The 18,437-nt window shown below is 49.6% G+C and overlaps 1 protein-coding gene across 1 annotated transcript in view; it reads right to left on the bottom strand.

The window, feature by feature from the left end:
* LOC147098052 (myoferlin-like) overlaps positions 1 to 18,437 on the bottom strand; it is a 181,718-nt gene that overhangs the window by 127,457 nt on the left and 35,824 nt on the right. Inside the window, exons 17-20 of the mRNA XM_085970809.1 lie at positions 15,682 to 15,795; positions 13,694 to 13,871; positions 3,207 to 3,331; positions 825 to 925 (exon numbers count right to left, since the gene is read on the bottom strand). Coding sequence (XP_085826935.1) covers positions 825 to 925; positions 3,207 to 3,331; positions 13,694 to 13,871; positions 15,682 to 15,795 — 518 coding nt within the window. The remainder of the gene's footprint in view (positions 1 to 824; positions 926 to 3,206; positions 3,332 to 13,693; positions 13,872 to 15,681; positions 15,796 to 18,437) is intronic.

Raw genomic sequence — 18,437 nt, 5'->3', positions numbered from 1 at the left:
AGGGGGGCTGTCCGAGTGAGGGGGGGCTGTCTGAGTGAGGAGGGGGAGGGGCTGTCCGAGAGAGGGGGGGAGGGGGGTGCGGACGATATTTACAAAGCCAAGACATTTCTTTGTTTTTCATTGCTGGGGCAGACTGGGTAAGGTCATAAAAATGTAAAGTGAGGGATGGCAATGCAGGGAATTGCAAATCTTCCACTTTACACCCCAAATTCTGGTGTCCAACACTCCCCTGGTCAGTTATAGGATGAATCAGGTATTAAGCAGGACCTGCCCAATGAGGTGCCTTAACCGCATCCTCCGAGGATCAGTGCGGTATTTCCACAGCAAGTATCCGCCTTGCCGAGCTGTGGGTAGCTTTCCACTGTAGATTCCGAGTGCCCAAGACCGGGCTCCAATGCCCCCAGACTCACTTTACCTCGGACCATTACAGCCGGCGGGAAGAGGAGGGTTTCACCAGTCTGAGGCAGCTGCCATGCTGTAGCCCTCAAAACTGTGAGTGAAACTGTTCTTTCATTTGACTTTATTCCTATTACAACCTCCAGCTTTTAACCGAGTAGGCGTTTAAGCCATTAAAATAATCATCTTTCCCAGGGTGGACTCAAGTTATACAAAGTGTGCAATTTTTCAATTAGCAGAGGTGATTGCTGTTCGACAGTTCCTTGAACGAGCAATAACCAGGTCAATAAGCAGGGGGCATAGATTTAAAGTCATTGGTAGAAGGATTAGAGAGGAGTTGATGAGACTTTAATTTCCTCAGTCTGAGGTGCTCTCTGGTCCCAGGGTGTAAGGTGGGCGTTTTGGGGGTGGTTGCTTCGTCGACCTACCTGCAATCTTTCACAACACGGTCAAGCATCTTCACCCACATCCCAGTGAGGCGAGTCCCTTCAGATGGCAAGGTTTGTCTGATGTCTTCCAAATTGGCTTTCTGAAAGACATAAAATAATAATGCAGCGGCATCAAAAATGTTACCCTACTTGCCGTGATTGTGTGCCCCTACCCAATCAGAAGGCAGTGGCTCTTCCTGAGGGAGCCCTCCCGTACCCCTTCCAAGTGGCCATTTTTCATATGCAAGTCTAGACATGGTGGGCTGGATTTTACCTGCCGAGACGAGTTCGGGGTGGGACTGCTGCCTTCCGGGTTCTAGTCCCGCCCCCAGCGACGTCCGACGCACAGACGCGATTTTCCCCCGATTGGCCTTGTTAAGCCCCGCCCTGCGGGCTTGCTGGCCAATTACAGGAAAGCCGGTGTCAGATGATGACACTTCATCTGCCGGTTTTCTTAAAGGGACATGAACCATTTATTTTTAACAGACGATTACAGTGTTTGACAGCATTGAGGTGCTGTCAAACACTGACAATCACTGTACAAAGGTGAGCCCTTGCACCCAGGCTCTCCAATGACTCCCTCCTTAGGATAAAACAGATGGCAGCTGCAGGTGAAGTTACAGAAGCGATCTGTCACTTCTCCCAATGAGGTGAGGCCACACAAACACTTCAAAGCTCGTCACCTACAGAAAAATCTAAACACATTAAAAATGACTTTCCCAACATCTCCTTAGTTCTGATACTCACCAGTGTCCCATTGCATCCTTCACACCATTTCTGCAGCTGTCATCTATACACCAACATAACAACAGACCCACAGCACGCCTTACTTAGCCTGGCGGGGTTTCCCCGACGCTGGGAAGCCCGCAGAAGTCTCAAAATGGGAAAAAGTCTCTTAACTGCCTGTTAACTATCTGTTAACAGGCAGTTAAGTGGCTGTAATCCTCTTCCCGCCGCTAGGAGTCAGGTCCCTACGCAAATCAGGGACCCAACTCCCGGGAAGACTGATTGGAGGCGGTTTGGGAGCGGGTTCGGGACCCGCTCCCATTCTTTTTGATTTTCCCAGCAGTCCTGCCTCCAGACCCGTCTCCTCAGGGCTGGGAAAATCCAGCCCTGTGTGTCAGAAGGCTGTTCAACTGCAGCAGCATCGTACTTTAGCGACTGATTGTTTTTCTACCCTCCTCTTCTGAAGGCTGTGCAGAGATTAGATTCTTTACTCAACTTCCCTTCAGCCAGCAGTTCAACAACTCCAGTATTTGGTTCATTGGAGCTCACCGACGGGACAGATGACTGGTGTTACCTTCCTGGCACAGCACAGGCTGGAAGGCACAGGCTATTCGCCAGGTGGCTTTTTTATGGTCTCCTCCCAGCAGCCTCGAGGTGAATCACTTCCCCTAAGGGAGAGCACAGAAGGAGAAAGTGGAAACTAAGTTAAACGCTCACAAAGGGCAATGGAACGCTGGAACTCTCGTCCCCAAAAAGCTGCCGAGGCTGGTGGGGGGGGGGGGGTCAACTGAAAATTTTCAAAACTGAGATGTATAGATTTTTGTTAGGCAAGAGTGACGTAAGAAAACTACTAGGCACTTGGTCTAAGCGTTAAACAAAGCTTTAATCAACTGTTTTACAACATGGCGGTCTAGTTGTGTCCTTCACTAGTTCCTGTTAAGAATGTCCTGCACAAGCTGGGCCCGTGCCCGAGTATTTATACTCTCCCTGGACAGCGCCACCCACAGGCCTCTCAGTATTATTTCATAAGTCTTTCTTTCATGAATGACTGATTCATGTCAAAGGGTATTAAGGGTTATGCAACCAAGGCGGGTAAATGGTGCTGAAGATACAGATCAGCCATGAATGGTAGAACAGGCTCAAGGGGCTGAATGGCCTCCTGCTGTTCCCCTCTAACATTTATTGCCCATCCCTAATTGCCCTTGAGTGGCTTGCTAGGCCATTTTTGAGGGGCAGTTAAGAGTCAACCACATTGCTGTGGGTCTGGAGTCACATAATAGGCCAGACCGGGTAAGGACGGTAGATTTCCTTCCCTAAAGGACGTTAGTGAACCAGATGGGTTTTTTTAATGACAATCTGGTAGTTTCACCATTACTGATACCAGCTTTTTATTCCAGATTTATTTAATTAACTGAATTAAAATTCCCCAGCTGCCGTGGTGGGATTTGAACTCTTATCACCAGGTTATTAATCCAGGCCTCTGGATTAGTAGTCCAGTAACATGACCACTATGCTACCGTTCCCTTACATCTTCCAATCCTGATGAAAGATCATCGACCTTTAACGAAACGTTACCTCTGTTTCTCCCTCCACAGAGTCTTCCGAACCTGCTGAGTGTTTCCAGCATTTTTGGTTTTTATTGCATAAAATACTCACCAGCTTGTCAATGATTTTCAGCAGAATATTTAACCTATCGAGCCGGTGGTCAATATTTTCCCAGTACGATGTCACAGCGGCCACGGGTTTAGTGTCACACCAGGGGAGGTAGTAATAGTAATTACCTGCAAACACATGGTGACACGGAGAGGTTAGTGTCCCTGAAACTAACTGGGATATTTTTTTCAGGCCAGTCTCAACATAGAAACATAGAAGATAGGAGCAGGAGTAGGCCATTCGGCCCCTCGAGCCTGCTCCGCCATTTAATGCGATCATGGCTGATCATCCAAATTCAGTACCCTGTCCCTGCTTTCTCCCCATATCCCTTGATCCCTTTAGCCTTAAAAAATAAATCTAACTCCTTCTTGAATATATTTAATGAATTGGCCTCAACTGCCTTCTGTGGTAGAGAATTCCACAGGTTCACCACTCTCTGGATGAAGAAATTCCTCCTCATCTCTGTCCTAAATGGCTTACCCCTTATCCTTAGACTGTGACCCCTGGTTCTGGACTCCCCCACCATCGGGAACATCCTTCCTGCATCTAGTCTGTCTAGTCCTGTTAGAATTTTATAAGTTTCAATCAGATCCCCTCTCATTCTTCTAAACTCCAGCGAATATAAGCCCAATCAACCCAATCTCTCCTCATATGTCATTCCTGCCATCCCAGGTATCAAACTGTTGCTTTGAAAATGCCAAAAATAACAAATAAAATGATCCAGATTCCAGTAAAATTATTTCACGTAACACTGGTTGGTTTTTCTCTCACGCGAGTGTGAGGTTGTACAGATGGCATATTACCAAGTATTACAGCATAGAAACAGGTCCATGCCGGTCGGTGTTTATGTTCCACACGAGCCTCCTCCCATCCTACTTCATCTCACCCCATCAACGGATCCTTCTATTCCTTTCTCCCTCGTGTTTACCCAGCTTCTCCTTGAATGTATCTATACTATTCACCTCAACCACTCCCTGTGGGAGCGAGTTCCACATTCTCACCACTCTCTGGGTAAAGAAGTTTCTCCTGAATTCCCTTTTGGGTTTATTAGTGACTATCTTATATTTATGGCCCCTAGTTCTGGTCTTCCCCACAAGTGGAAACAGTGGCCTAGAAATTCAGTTGCTTGCGCCAGCCGTTAGCGCCTTAAGAGAAGTGAATTTCGGGCGCTATGCGTGTAGCGTCCGGGCGCAGCGCAATCTGCGCCTCGCCTCAAATTAAGTAGACATTTAGCGCCGGCGCAAAGTTTAGCGCGCGCTCACCTGCGTGCGCAGAAAATGACGTCATATCCTCGTGCAACGCCCTTTGCGCGCCCCGATCCAGAACTTCAGTGGGACCGCCCCATTGTGCGGCCGGCGGCCCGCACGCTTGTTTAGTGGAACGCAACAGAGCCGACGCGGGCCCCGGGGAGCGTAAATTAAAGGGCACTTACCCTGCACTATAAAGGGCAGGCATTTTGCAGCAAACACTCTTGTGCAACGGATTTCTGGAGAGAGACCAAGGAAGACAGCTTTCTGGTTTGGGCCAACACTAGCTCAGGTATTTTTGGCTTCAGGCCAGAGCGTTGCGAGTGGCCTCTTGGATATTTGACTGTTTGGCAGCATATTATGGGGGCTGCATGGGGTGCCAACGCTGAGTTTCAGCGTCATGTCCGTAGGGCTCGCAGACGCGGTGTGAGAGGGGCAGCCCTGGCTAGACGCAGAGGGGGCAACAGGCGTCGGCAACATAGGCCTTACCCAGTCAGGGCATACCGCCAGCAGCGCTCCTACCTCAACATGAGTGGCGCGCGATGTGTAAAAAGGCTGAGATTCCGAAAGGAGGTGGTTGCAGAGATCTGCCATCTGCTTCGCAGAGATCTGCGTCCAAAGCTCAGGAGCAGGACGTCTCTGTCGGTGGAGGCGAAGGTGACGGTGGCCTTGAACTTCTATGCCACCGGCTCCTTCCAATCCGCTGCTGGGGACATTGCTAACATATCCCAGTTCGCCGTGCATTGCTGCATCCGCCAGGTGACCGATGCCCTTTTCAGAAGGAGACGCCAATTCATCTCCTTCCCCATGGCCCTGGAGAGGCAGCATCAGCGTGCACTGGGATTTGCAAGATTCGCGGCCTTCCCCTTGGTGCAGGGCGCCATTGACTGTACGCATGTGGCTTTGCGGGCACCTGTGGAGCATGCCGAGGATTACCGCAACCGGAAGGGCTACCATTCCCTCAATGTGCAGCTGGTCCTAGCTGTCAATGCCCGCTTTCCAGGCAGCAGCCACGATGCCTTTATCCTGCGGCAGACAACTGTGCGTGACATGTTCGAGGCACAGCCTCCCCCAAGAGGGTGGCTTCTCGGGGACAAAGGCTATCCTTTGTGTACCTGGCTCATGACCCCGCTCCGCGTGCCCAGGACCCCTGCTGAAGAGGCATACAACGAGAGTCATCAAGCGAGCAGGAACATAATCGAACAAACAATTGGCGTCCTCAAGCAGCGGTTCCGCTGCCTGGATCGTTCCGGCGGATCTCTGCAGTATTCCCCGGACCGAGTGTCCCAATTCGTTGTTGTTTGCTGCATGCTGCACAACCTGGCTCTCCGCAGGACTCAGGCACTGCCACCTCACGTTGGACCACCACCTCAGGAGGAGGAGCAGGAGGAGCATGAGGAGGAGGAGCAGGAGGAGGAGGAGTACCATCCCAGGAGGGAGCGAGAAGGTCCAAGGGCCGTCCGTCGGCGGCTTATTGAACGTCACTTCTAAGCCCCCTGTCAGGGAATGCCTTGTGGCCATGAAGGAACATGAACGCAGCCGCTCCGCAAGCCCTCAGCCGGCGAAGGCAACAAACACTTACAGCAACAAACATGGACACTCTCTGAATAAAGAGAAATCTTTATTTTAGACCAATGAAACCCCTTCCCACATGAAACCCAGAAACATTCAACGGCCCCAAAAAACAGTACATCAAATGACTCACTCCCACAACCTGGGGAGGAATAACTGAACATTTGTACAAAAATGGCCTTCATCCTCGGCCTTAACCCAAAAAACATCCCCAGAAACAAAACAACCATCCCCAAAAGAAACATAGGCATCGCCATATAAAATAACACTTGGCCACACCGTCTACTTATTGGGCCGCGAGGGCGAGACCTTGTCGAGCCTTTTGGGGCCCCTGCCCGGCCTGCTGCTCCTCCGCAAGCTCTGCCCAGTGGCTGCTGCGAGGCTGGGGAAAGGCTCCTGAGGGTCAGATGTCCTTCCGGCAGATGCCCTTGGGGGGCGGCCTAGACGGGGTTTGCCCCTCGAGGGGCCAGCTGGTGATTGGCGCAGCTGTGCCTGGCCAACATCATTCGCAGCCGCTTGCCGTTGAGGCGCCACTGGGGGAGTGGCGGTGACGGCTGGAGGAATGTGTGCAATCTGGCGGATGGTCGGCCCTGGCTGGTGATGTGGTACTCTGGCACTCGCCCGGGCCTGCACTGCAGCATGCGCACCAATCTGCCGAAGGGCAGCCCACTGTGCTGCTGCAGCGCGGCGGGTGTCCAGGTGATGCCTGGCTGATGCAGCGCGTGTGGCAGCAGTCAGTGCCCCTGTTGCCCTGGTCTGCGACCGCAACAGAGCAGCCACTGTCTGGACGGCATCACTGATCAGCCGGCCACTCGCGGCATGTGAGGCCCCGAACTCGCGCACACTACTAGCCAGGGACTTGATCGCCTCAGGCATCCGTGCCACTACCCCCATCAGCTCGGTGTGCCGGCGATCCGAATCCTGGGCCATTTGATCGAGGTGGCGCGCCTCCTCTGAGTTGAACGTGGCCGGACTGGAGTCCGGACTCTCCCGCTGGGGAGCAGGGGGCAGAGCTGCCCGACCCTTGCCACGTTGCCGGCGGCGACTGGGCCCAGCAACTGCACTCCCCTCCGATCCTTCCCCCCTCTGGGGGGGAAGGCCGCGGACCAACCGCAGCCCTCCTGGGTTGCTGGACGCCACTGGTCCCAGCAGCTCCACTCCCCTCCGACACTTCCTCCAGGCTCTCCTCCAGGGAAGACGTGTCCACTACTTCGGCATCTGCAGCCGCACCTGACTGCTGCCCTGATGGTCCGCCTTCCTGTTCCTCCTCCTCCTCCTCCTCGGAGGGGCTGTCACTGGCAGCTTCAGGGAGCTCCTCGTCACCAGCTGAAAGCAGGAAGGCACAAGAGTAGCTTTAGAGTGAGGAGAGGGCGTCAGCGAGGGAGGCATGACTGGTGGCATTCAGCGCATTGGTCGGACAATGGCAAAGGAGGTAGATCGGATGCGCAAGTGCGACGAGAGAGGTCCAAAAGGTGATGTCCATACCATTGTGGCCCAGAAGAGGGTCGGCATCTCCACAGGCGACGGGCCCAATCACCCGGGGTCCCATGAGGCGACTCACGCGCTCCTCCAGGGGAGTGAGCTCCTGGATCTGGGGGCGGCCTCCCCCGGTCTGCTCCTGGTGCCTTCGGTTGTTGGCAAGTTTTGCCTGCAAGAGAAAGGACGGCCTGTAAGTACGGTGTGTAGCCCTGATGTGGTGTGCGCTGCCTCCCATGGTGGAATAGCTTGGCCAGTGTGTAGCCCTGATGTGGTGTGCGCTGCCTCCCATGGTGGAATAGCTTGGCCAGTGTGTAGCCCTGATGTGGTGTGCACTGCCTCCCATGGTGGAATAGCTTGGCCAGTGTGTAGCCCTGATGTGGTGTGCGCTGCCTCCCATGGTGGAATAGCTTGGCCAGTGTGTAGCCCTGATGTGGTGTGCGCTGCCTCCCATGGTGGAATAGCTTGGCCAGTGTGTAGCCCTGATGTGGTGTGCGCTGCCTCCCATGGTGGAATAGCTTGGCCAGTGTGTAGCCCTGATGTGGTGTGCACTGCCTCCCATGGTGTAAAGTGCAGAATGTGCAATTGATGTTCATGACTGTCCCATAGCTGCTGGCTGAGGGCTGGCCATTAGGGCTTTCAGGTCCCTTTGCCCATCATGTCAGGTGTACATGCAAGGATGAGGAGGAGACTGGAAAGGGTACTCACCCTGACAATCCTGGTCAGGTCATTAAACTTATTCCGGCATTGGACATTGTCCCTGGGGGCATCGCCGGTGGCCGACACCCAGCGGGCGACCTCCCTCCAGGCTTTCCTATAGACGCTGGTGGGAGGCTTCCTGCCAGTGTCAGGGAACAAGATGTGCTGTCTCTTCTCCAAGGCCCTCACCATCACCTTCAAGTCATGGGCTGAGAAGCGCAGGGCACGCTCACGGGCCTTCTGTACCGTTGCCATGGCTCCTTCTGATCACCAGCAGTGTTCAGGCCTAGCTGGAAGGCTGCAGTGTGCAGGCCATTGCAGCAGAGCAAGTCGACCCTTCCCCCTTTAAGAGCTGGCCGGCGCCACGGTGTCTGCTGTTAATCAAGAAATGACCGCACCTGCGCTGCGCCCGGCCTCGGCGCTATCCCTCAGCACCGCCGGCTTAGCGCCTAAAGATAGGCGTGCATCGCCAGTTTTAGCGCTCAAGCAACCTCTTAGGGCGAAGCTACTGAATATCGGCGAAGTGCCATCGACTTTGCGCCGGGCGCAAACTTTAGCGCCCGCCCGACTTTACCGCCCCAAAAGTGGCTATACTGAATTTCTAGGCCATAATCTTTAAGACCTCTATCAGGTCACCCCTCAGTCTTCTCATTCTAGAGAAAAGAGCCCCAGCCTGTTCAATCTCTCCTGATAGGTATAACCTCTCAGTTCAGGTTTCATTCTAGTAAATCCTTTTTACACCCTCTGCAGTGCCTCTATATCGTTTTACAATATGGAGACCAGAACTGTGAACAGTACTCCAAGTGTGTTTTAACCAAGGTTCGATACAAGTGTAACATCACTTCTCTGCTTTTCAATTCTATCCCTCTAGAAATGAACCCTGGTGCTTGTTTTTTTTTTTATGGCCTTATTAACCTGTGTCGCTATTTTTAGTGATCTGTGTAACTGTACCCCAGATCCCTCTGTTCCTCGACCTCCCTTAGACACTTATTTTCCAAGGAGTGTGTGGCCTCCTTATTCTCCCCACCAAAATGTATCACCTCGCACTTATCTATATTGAAGTTCATTTGCCAATTACACGCCCATTCTGCAAGTTTATTCATGTCTTTTGTCGTAGTCCTCCTCTGTATTAACTGCACTCCCCCAATTTGGTGTCAGCCACAAATTTTGTAATCGTACTTCCGATTCCCGAGTCCCGATCGTTTATGTAAATGGTGAACAGCAGCGGTCCCAGCACCGATCCTTGTGGAACACCACTTCCCTCCAATTGCCAATCCGATTAACTACCTTTAACCTCCTCGTTCTGTTTTCTGTTTTGTAGACAGCTTGCTATCCATTCTGTTACTTATTCCCTGACTCCACATGTTCTGACCTCAGTCACGAGTCTACTATGAGTCTACCTTATCGAAGGCTAATATCAGCAAATGCCAGTTGTTGTTTTTTTAAATCTCTAACATCTTCCAGTTCTGATGAATGGTCATCGACCTGAAACGTTAACTCTGTTTCTCGTTCCACAGATGCTGCCTGACCTGCTGAGTATTTCCAGCATTTTCTGTTTGTATTTCCGATTTCCAGCATCTTGCTTCAGTTGTGTTGGTTGAGTTGGACTAGGTCCTTGGGTCTCGCTGCAGGAGCAGTGAGTTCTCCCAGTGTCCCTGAGCAACACCGACAAAGACAGATCAACAGCTCGTTCATCTCGCTGCTGCTTGTGGGAGTTTGCTGTGCAAAAATTGGCTGCCGCGTTTCCCTACTGACCAACAGTGACTGCACTTTAAACGTAATTCGTTGGCTGTGAAGTGCTTTGAGACGCCCGGAGGATGTGAAAACCATCGCATAAATGCAAGTCTTTCTTTCTATTTCTATTTACTTGCGCGACTTGCTTGTGCACATCTGGACATCCAGGTGTGCCATGCCGAGAGTCTCTTGCCAAAACAGCTTGACCCACAATTAATTTCGCAGACCAACTTTGTGGAATAATTCATAAACAATCCAGTCATTGCAGTTGCACCCCTAAACACTGCCCCAATTTTCTTTTATATGTGAAGGAATAGCCATGATTCAGAGCAATACACGATACTATGAACAGATTTTCTAATATTATTAATAAAAGATATACTGGGTTTAAAAGACACAAGTCTCAGCAGACAGGCTGTAAACAGAAATACAAGCTTCTGAGATAAAGAGCAGTTGATAACAAAGTTGTAAACAAGCTTTGAAATGGGAATTAGTTAAATATTCTAAAACAATGAAAGATTGAAGCAAACCATTGGTGCTTCCGAAAGGTCTACGGTTTGCAACCAATACAATGAGAAGACCCAGTTTAAAGTGTGAAGAGCTAACACGTAAAACAGAAATACAAACATTAAAAGAGGCATGTGCCTTTGAAACATGACATCAAGTAAAGAAACCTGCTGGTCAAATAGTTTTATGTTAAACTTGGAAAACAGGAACCATAAGATTAAATATGCAACCAATCGAGATAGCTAGAAAACAAGTAAACACACAGTTAAAGTGGTTTTGATTTACATATTGTAAATATAATACCAACAAGAAGGCTTTGAAAATATGACTTCAATAGAGACACCAAGCAATTGCATTGTGTTTGTATTGAACTTGTTGCAGTAACAGGGTCACATGTCTGCAAAAAACCAGTAAAGCCAATATTAAGAATTGAATGAAGAATCTTCGATAAGAATGACATCAAACAGAAACCATAGCTGTCATTGTTTTTATGATGGTTTTTGGAACACCTAAAAGATAGAGAAATAATTATGCATGCAATAGTTGAATTGAAGATAGAAAGCATTCGAAAGAGGTATCAATAAAAACAATTAGCTGACATCAGCAGAGAACATCAAAGGAGAAACCACTGCCAAAAGGGTATAAAAATAAGACCTTTTTAACAGAAAGTCAGAACTCGCTGAGCGGACAAAGCGTTTCTCAACTCAGAGGCATCTCTGTAAGTCTTTAACTATGAGTCTCGGGAAGTCAAAGTGTTTGATTTTGGTGGATGTTCTGGATTTAGAAATAAGTAAGAAATAAGAAATGTAACGAAGTAAAGATTTGAGAATAAGGATCTCTGAGAAATAAGAAATGTAAGCTAATTGTATTTTGAATTGTTAATGTTGCGACTGATTCAACAGCTGTTAACTGAATGTCGGCTCTTAAATAAAACTATATTATTTTTTAGAATTGTCTCAGAGTAATTCTGTACAGACTCGCGAACCCACAAATTCTGTACACTCTTTTATAAGGAGTTGCAGAATTCTGGGGGGTATTCTGGACCCTCATAATATCTGGAAGGTTACAGTCTAGTTCAACTTATTAAAAGTACTATCCAGAGGATGGTAACATCTTCAGTCTTTCCTTTCCTTTAGGGAGAGATAGCCTGGACCTTTAGACCCATTTAAGCATCTTATAGAATTCGGCTATCTCTAACTTAAGTTGAAGGTGAACGTCTGGGGAATACGCCTGATCTGGGGTAGCTCAAAAGGGCTAGGACTGTAATTATCCCTTCAATATTCATTCTCAGAACGTGGGCTGACCACGCCCATCCCTCGTTGCCCCGAGTTTGACGCATCTGATCTACTCGCTTGGCCACTTCAGAGGGCAGTTAAGAGTCAGCCACGTTGATGTGGGACAGGAGTCACATGTCGGCCCAGACCGGGTAAGGACGGCAGGTTTCCTTCCCTAAAGTACGTTAGTGATCCAGTTGGGTTTTCCCAACAATCCGACAGCTTCCTGATCACTTTTACTGAGCCCAGCTTTTTAAAACTGAATTCAATTTCCCAAACTGCCGTTGTGGGGTTTTGAACTCACGCTATCTAGCTTATTAGTCCAGGCCTCTGGATTATTAGTCCAGTAACATAATCACTACACTACCGTATCCGTGTACAATTCAACAAGTGTAGATTTAGAAAAACAGCAGCTTGTATTTATACAGCGCTATTACCGTAGTAAAATGTCCCAAGGCGCTTTACAGGAGCGTTATCAAACAAAATTTGACACCGAGCCACATAAGGAGATATTAGGGCAGGTGACCAAAAGCTTGGTCAGAGGGGTAGGTTTTAAGGAGCGTCTTAAAGGAGGAGAGAGAGGTAGAGAGGTTTAGGGAGGGAATTCCAGAGCTTAGGGCCTCGGCAGCTGAAGGCACGGCCACCAATGGTGGAGCGATTAAAATTGGGGATGCGCAAGAGACCCGAATTGGAGGGGTGCAGAGATCTCGAAGGGTTGTAAGGCTGGAGGAGGTTAGCGAGATATGGAGGGGCAAGGCCATGGAGGGACTCGAAAACAAGGATTAGAATTTTAAAATCGAGGCGTTGCTTAACCAGGAGCCAATGTAGGTCAGCGAGCACAGGGGTGATGGGTGAACAGGACTTGGTGCGAGTTAGGATACGGGCAGCAGAGTTTTGGATGAGCTCAGGTTTATGAAGGGTGGAAAATGGGATGTTGGCCAGGAGAATGTTGGAATAGTCAACCTAGAAGTAACAAAGGCATGGATGACGGTTTCAGCAACAGATGAGCTGAGGCAGGGGGAGGAGACGGGCGATGTTACGGCGGTGGAAATAGGCGGTTTTAGTAATGCAGCGGATGTGTGGTCGGAAGCTCATCTCAGGGTCAAATATGACACCAAGGTTGCGAACAGTCTGGTTCCGCCTCAGACAGTTGTTGGAGGGGCAGTACTGAGGGAGCGCCGCACTGTCGGAGGGGCAGTACTGAGGGAGCGCCGCACTGTCGGAGGGGCAGTACTGAGGGAGCGCTGCACTGTCGGAGGGGCAGTACTGAGGGAGCGCTGCACTGTCGGAGGGGCAGTACTGAGGGAGCGCTGCACTGTCGGAGGTGCCATCTTTTGGGTGAGACGTTAAACCGAGGCCCCATCTGCCCTCTCAGGTGGCACTATTTTGAAGAAGTGCAAGGGAGTTAACCCCGGTGTCCTGGCCATTATTTATCCCTCAACCAACATCACTAAGAAACAGATTATCTGGACATGATCACATGGCTGTTTGTGGGAGCTTGTTGTGCGCAAAATGGCTGCTGCGATTCCTGCATTACAACAGTGACTACTCTGCAAAAAGCACCTAATTGGCTGTAAAGTGCTTTGGGATGTCCTGAGGATGTAATAGGTGCTATGGAAATGCAAGATCTTCCTATCTTTCACTGAAGCTATCTGCGGCAGTCCCATTTCCCTTCTCTTTTCCTTTCCCATTCCTCTGTATCCGATGTCATTTCAACTCCCACTTACCAGCAGCAGTCACTGGAAGGGAAGGGCTGTGGCCAATCCCAGTGCACTATCTGCTACCTTGTTCGAGAACAGTTCGCTCAGCACAGACCAGGAGCAGCTTTTATTTCCCCATCTGTCTACATCAACGTTTACAAGAATCTCTTGTTGGAAGCAGGGAATTAAAAAAAAAAAAACACACATGACTAAATTATTTTAACCCTTCTTGTTCAGCAGTCCCGTGACGACCTTTCCTACCATCCTGTGCTGCCACTTACCGTCAAACATGGCTTGGCTGTACTGAGTGGTGGACGCGTGAAGCTTGCACGACTTGTCAAACTTGTTCCCGTAATTCCCCACACTGACCTCGAACTGGACCGGCTCCTTGATCTCTTGCAGTTGCGTGGCCGAGTAGAACACGACGCAAAGGCCGTACCTCCGCCTGTGCAAGTACCTCTGAAACCGTGCAATCAAAACGACACTCTCACTTCTTACGACAACAACAACTCGCATTTATATAGCACCTTTAAAGCAGTGAAACATCCTAAGGCGCTTCACAGGAGCGTTATCAAACAAAATGTGACAGCGAGCCACACAAGGCGATATTAGGGCAGGTGACTAAAAAACTTGGTCAAAGAGGTAGGTTTTAAGGAGCGTCTTAAAAGAGGAAAGAGAGACGGAGAGGTTTAGGGAGGGAATTCCAGAGCTTAAGGCCTTGGCAGCTGAAGGCACGGCCGCCAATGGTGGAGCGATTAAAATCGGGGATGCGCAAGAGGCCGGAATTGGGGAAGTGCAGAGATCTCGGTGGGTTGTCGGTCTAGAGGGATTACAGAGATAGGGAGGGGCGAGGCCATGGAGGGATTTGTAAACAAGGATGAGAATTTTAAAATCAAGGTGTTGCTTAACTGGGAGCCAATGTAGTTTAGTGAGCAGAGGGGATGGGTGAGCGGGACTTGGTGCGAGCTAGGATACGGGCAGCAGTTTTGGATGAGCTCATGTTTACGGAGGATGGAAGATGGGTGGCGGCCAGGAGAGCGTTGGAATAGTCGAGTCTGGAAGTAGCAAAGCCATGGTCGAGGGTTTTGTAGCAGAGGTGCTGAGGCGGGGGGCAGAGACGTCCGATGTTACAGCAGGGCCCCATTGCTTAGTCAATGGAACCCTACTGTTAACCCTCTGAGCATTGCAATCATAATCCGATCGTTAAAAATAAAATCACTAGTGGACTGGGTGCAAAAGGCTTGCACATTCCTTCAATGAGAACGCTGGGTAGATATACTAGAATGGATGAGGGACTTTAGTTATGTGGAAAGACTGGAGAAACCGGGGTTGTTCTCCCCTTGAGCAGAGAAGGTTAAGGGGAGATTTAATGATTCAAAATACTGTTCAAAATTAAGAGGGGTTTTGATAAGCGTAGATCGGGAGAAACTGTTTCCACTGGTCGGAGGGCCGGTAACCAGAGGACACAGATGTAAGATAATTAGCAAAAGAGCCAGAGGGGGGATGAGGAGAATTTTTTTTTGAGAATTGTTATGATCTGGAATGCACTGCCTGGAAGGGCGGTGGAAGCAGGTTCAATAGCAACATTCAAAGGGGAATTGGATAAATACTTGAAGAGGAAAAAATTACAGAGCTATGGGGAAAGAGCGGGGGGGAAGTGGGGCTCTTTCGAAGAGCCAGCACAGGCACGATGGGCCGAATGGCCTCCTTCTGTGCTGTCAGATTCTGTGATTCCTTTATTTACTTCTGGAACCTGGGTTAAAATCCAGTCTAGATTGATGAGCTGAAGGAATCCTCTCTGTCCCCTGGATGTATGACAGGAGGGGTTGAGGCGAGGGCAGGGCAGGGTTGGGGCGGGTGGGGGGGATTAGGGGACCAGTTACAAGTGCCACCGCCAGTGAGTGGGCCTCATATGATTACACAAACACAACAGCCTGCAGTTCAGCAAAGTAGAGATATAGAACTCCTCGTGTTCTCCTCTCAGAGCCATGAGCATCAACAAAATGAGACTTGAAGGGTCTTCTTTTAGAATGTGGGAACTTATGCGGTTTACATCAAATGCAGCCATTAGCAATTTAACAGCAGCCCAATTGAATCTAGCACCAAATCCCACTTCAAATCACAGGAACTAGATCATTCAAACAAACATCTACTCTTCCATAATTCCCGATACCGGGAATCAAACCACGGACCTTTTTGGTGTGTGGAAAGAAAAGGCAGTACATTTCCCCAGGCAAGCCTGTCGTCGCTGAATCTATTACATCAATACCTGTACGCCCAAACACTCTTCAACGTGCAAATTCTCGATGCTTTTTCCCCAATTGTCCTCCATCCTCGTGATTAATTCTATCAAAATCCGACCTCGGTAGGAGACTCCCTCACCCTGTGAGGGAACGAGAAAGGAGAACAATTCGAACTTTATACTGTGTTAACGTGGCAGGTTTCACCCTCTCCTACCTCAAGACTTCATTCTGTGCAATAATGGCGAAGGATGGCCTGTAAATGGGTAGAGTTAATCGTGCTTAAACTTTCCTGGACGGTGGATCCGTCCATGGTTCCGATCCTTAGCCGACTCACTACTGAGACTCATACCTCCCCGCATCACCACTTGTGTTAGGTACTGGAAGGTGGATGATACCCAAGGAACAAGAATCAACACCTTGTGGAAAGGAAGGGAGAAAATTGGAAAAATAAACAGTAGGGAGGTTTTATTCAACCAAATACTCCCTTCTACTGTTTTCCCTCAGGGACAATTACCCTTTTGTTTAAAATAAAAGGGATACACGAGCAGAATAACCCAACTATCCAACCCCAGATACCACTCCTCCTGGGTGCTCCTTGCCACTGCTGCACCCAGTGTCTCATCTGACCTCTTTGACAGCACCTCCCAAATCCACGACCTCTACCGCCTAGAAGGACAAGGGCAGCAGGTGCGTGGGAACACCACCACCTCCAACTTTCCCTCCAAGTCACACACCATCCTGACTTGGAAGTATATCTCTGATCCTTCACCGTCACTGGGTCAAAATCCTGGAACTCCCTCCCTAACAGCGCTGTGGGAGCACCTTCACCACACGGACTGCAGCGGTTCAAGGCGGCGGCTCACCACCACCTTCTCAAGGGCAATTAGGGATGGGCAATAAATGCTGGCCTTGCCAGCGACGCCCACATCCCATGAACAAATAAAAAAAATTGGACCTCCTTCCACATCTCCTCCCCGGAAAACGCTGCAGCTCATACTTCTTGTTCCCTCAATAGCTTCGACCATTATGTTACGCCAACATCTGCCCAAAGGTTTGAATACGGACTCTCGAGCACCTCCTCACACTGAACAGGATGGAAGAAACAACTGTGTGACAGGTGATCCCTCTTTCCCATCTCACCTCCAGCCTCCCTCGGTTACGTTGAATCTTCTACGCTTCTCTGAAGTTCACCTCACTGGTTTCTCTTAAAATGTCCAAATACAGAAACCTTCACACTCTGCCTCTTCTCTGTATCCTCACCGTGTTGAAGTGAAGACTCGTCTCCTACTCTTGGTTCTTTCCCAGGACCTCCTCACTTTCCTCACAGTCTTTACCTCTTCCTACAATCTGACAGATTTTCAAAACCCTAGCCTGTCGTTGCCCAAGATGAACTTGTTGCCCTTTACAAAAAGAAGAATGGGAGATGAACATATGAGGGGTTTTGATAGAGTAGTTGGGGAGAAACTGTGTCCAGTGGAGGGAGGGTCGGTAACCAGAGGACACAGATTTAAGATACAGGAAACTCTCGATTTACCGGCACATAAATAACCAGAAATCTGTGTTAACCGGCAAAATTCAGGAGTAGGTTCAGGTAAGTTTTACTTCATATTAGTGGCCATTCCTGGATCTGTGGCCGTGTAACCGGGGTTCCTGCACCTGTTGCTGTGCAACAGGGACGCTTGGTCTGTGGCCGGGGTTCCTGCGCCTGTTGCCATGCCCAGATCTGTAGCCGTGTACGGGGCTCTCGTACCTTTTACTATACCTCTCTGTATTCCGGACTTTTTGATAAACCGGCACCACGCCGGTCCCGTCGATGCCGGATAAAAAAAAGTTTCCTGTAAATGGCAAAAAAGCCAGGGAGGCTGACATGATTCAGTCATTCATGAAAGAAAGACTTATGAAATAATACTGAGCGGCCTGCGGGTGGCGCTGCCCAGGGAGAGTATAAATACTCGGGCACGGTCCCAGCTTGCGCAGGACATTCTTAATAGGAACTAGTGAAGGACACAACTAGACCTCCATGTTGTAAAACAGTTGATTAAAGCTTTGTTTAACGCTTAGACCAACTGCCTAGTAGTTTTCTTACTTCAGAGGAGATGAGGAGAATTTTTTTACGCAGCGAGTTGCTCTGGTCTTGAATACACTGCCTGAAAGCAGATTCAATAGGAACTTTCAAAAGGGAATTGGATAAATACTTGAAGGGAAAATTTGCAGGGCTGCGGGGAAAGAGCAGGGGGGAGTGGGATTAACTGGATCGCTCTTTCAGAGAGCCGGCACAGGCACGGTGGGCCGAATGGCCTCCTTCTGTGCTGTATCGCTCTATGATTCTAATCATTACCTCTTGCCTTCTCTCCTCTTTTTAAACTTTGGCAGTTGCCTGCACTTATGGGGGGAAACATTCGGTATCGCCCCAGTTGGGGCGCCAATATCGGCCATGCGCAAAGTTTAGCGCCTGGCGCTAATTATCACCTCCGACAGCAAACTTGGCTTTTATCGCCCCTGGAGGTGATTGGAGCGCTAAATCAGGCGCTTCACACTGTCTTAAGGTGCAAAGGCCGAGGAGCGAGGCGCTACCTCAGAGCGCTGGCGAAGCAAGGAAGGGCAAATCAAAATAAACCTGCAAAGTGCTGCTCAGTACCCAAAACTCCTTCACACAGCGTTGAATCTCTCCAGAAGTCTCTCTCTCTCAGAATGCGTGGTGCAAAAATGTCACCAACAAAAAAAGGCAGGAAGCGGTCGCCTTTAAATAGCGCTCCCCTAGTCCCTTTCCGACAGCATAACG

Source organism: Somniosus microcephalus, chromosome 30, assembly GCF_052327205.1.
Source record: "Somniosus microcephalus isolate GS21.2 chromosome 30, FLI_Smic_1.0, whole genome shotgun sequence".
Lineage (NCBI taxonomy): Eukaryota > Metazoa > Chordata > Chondrichthyes > Squaliformes > Somniosidae > Somniosus > Somniosus microcephalus.
Note: the sequence above shows the minus strand (reverse complement) of the source record. Positions and strands in the feature narration are given on the sequence as shown.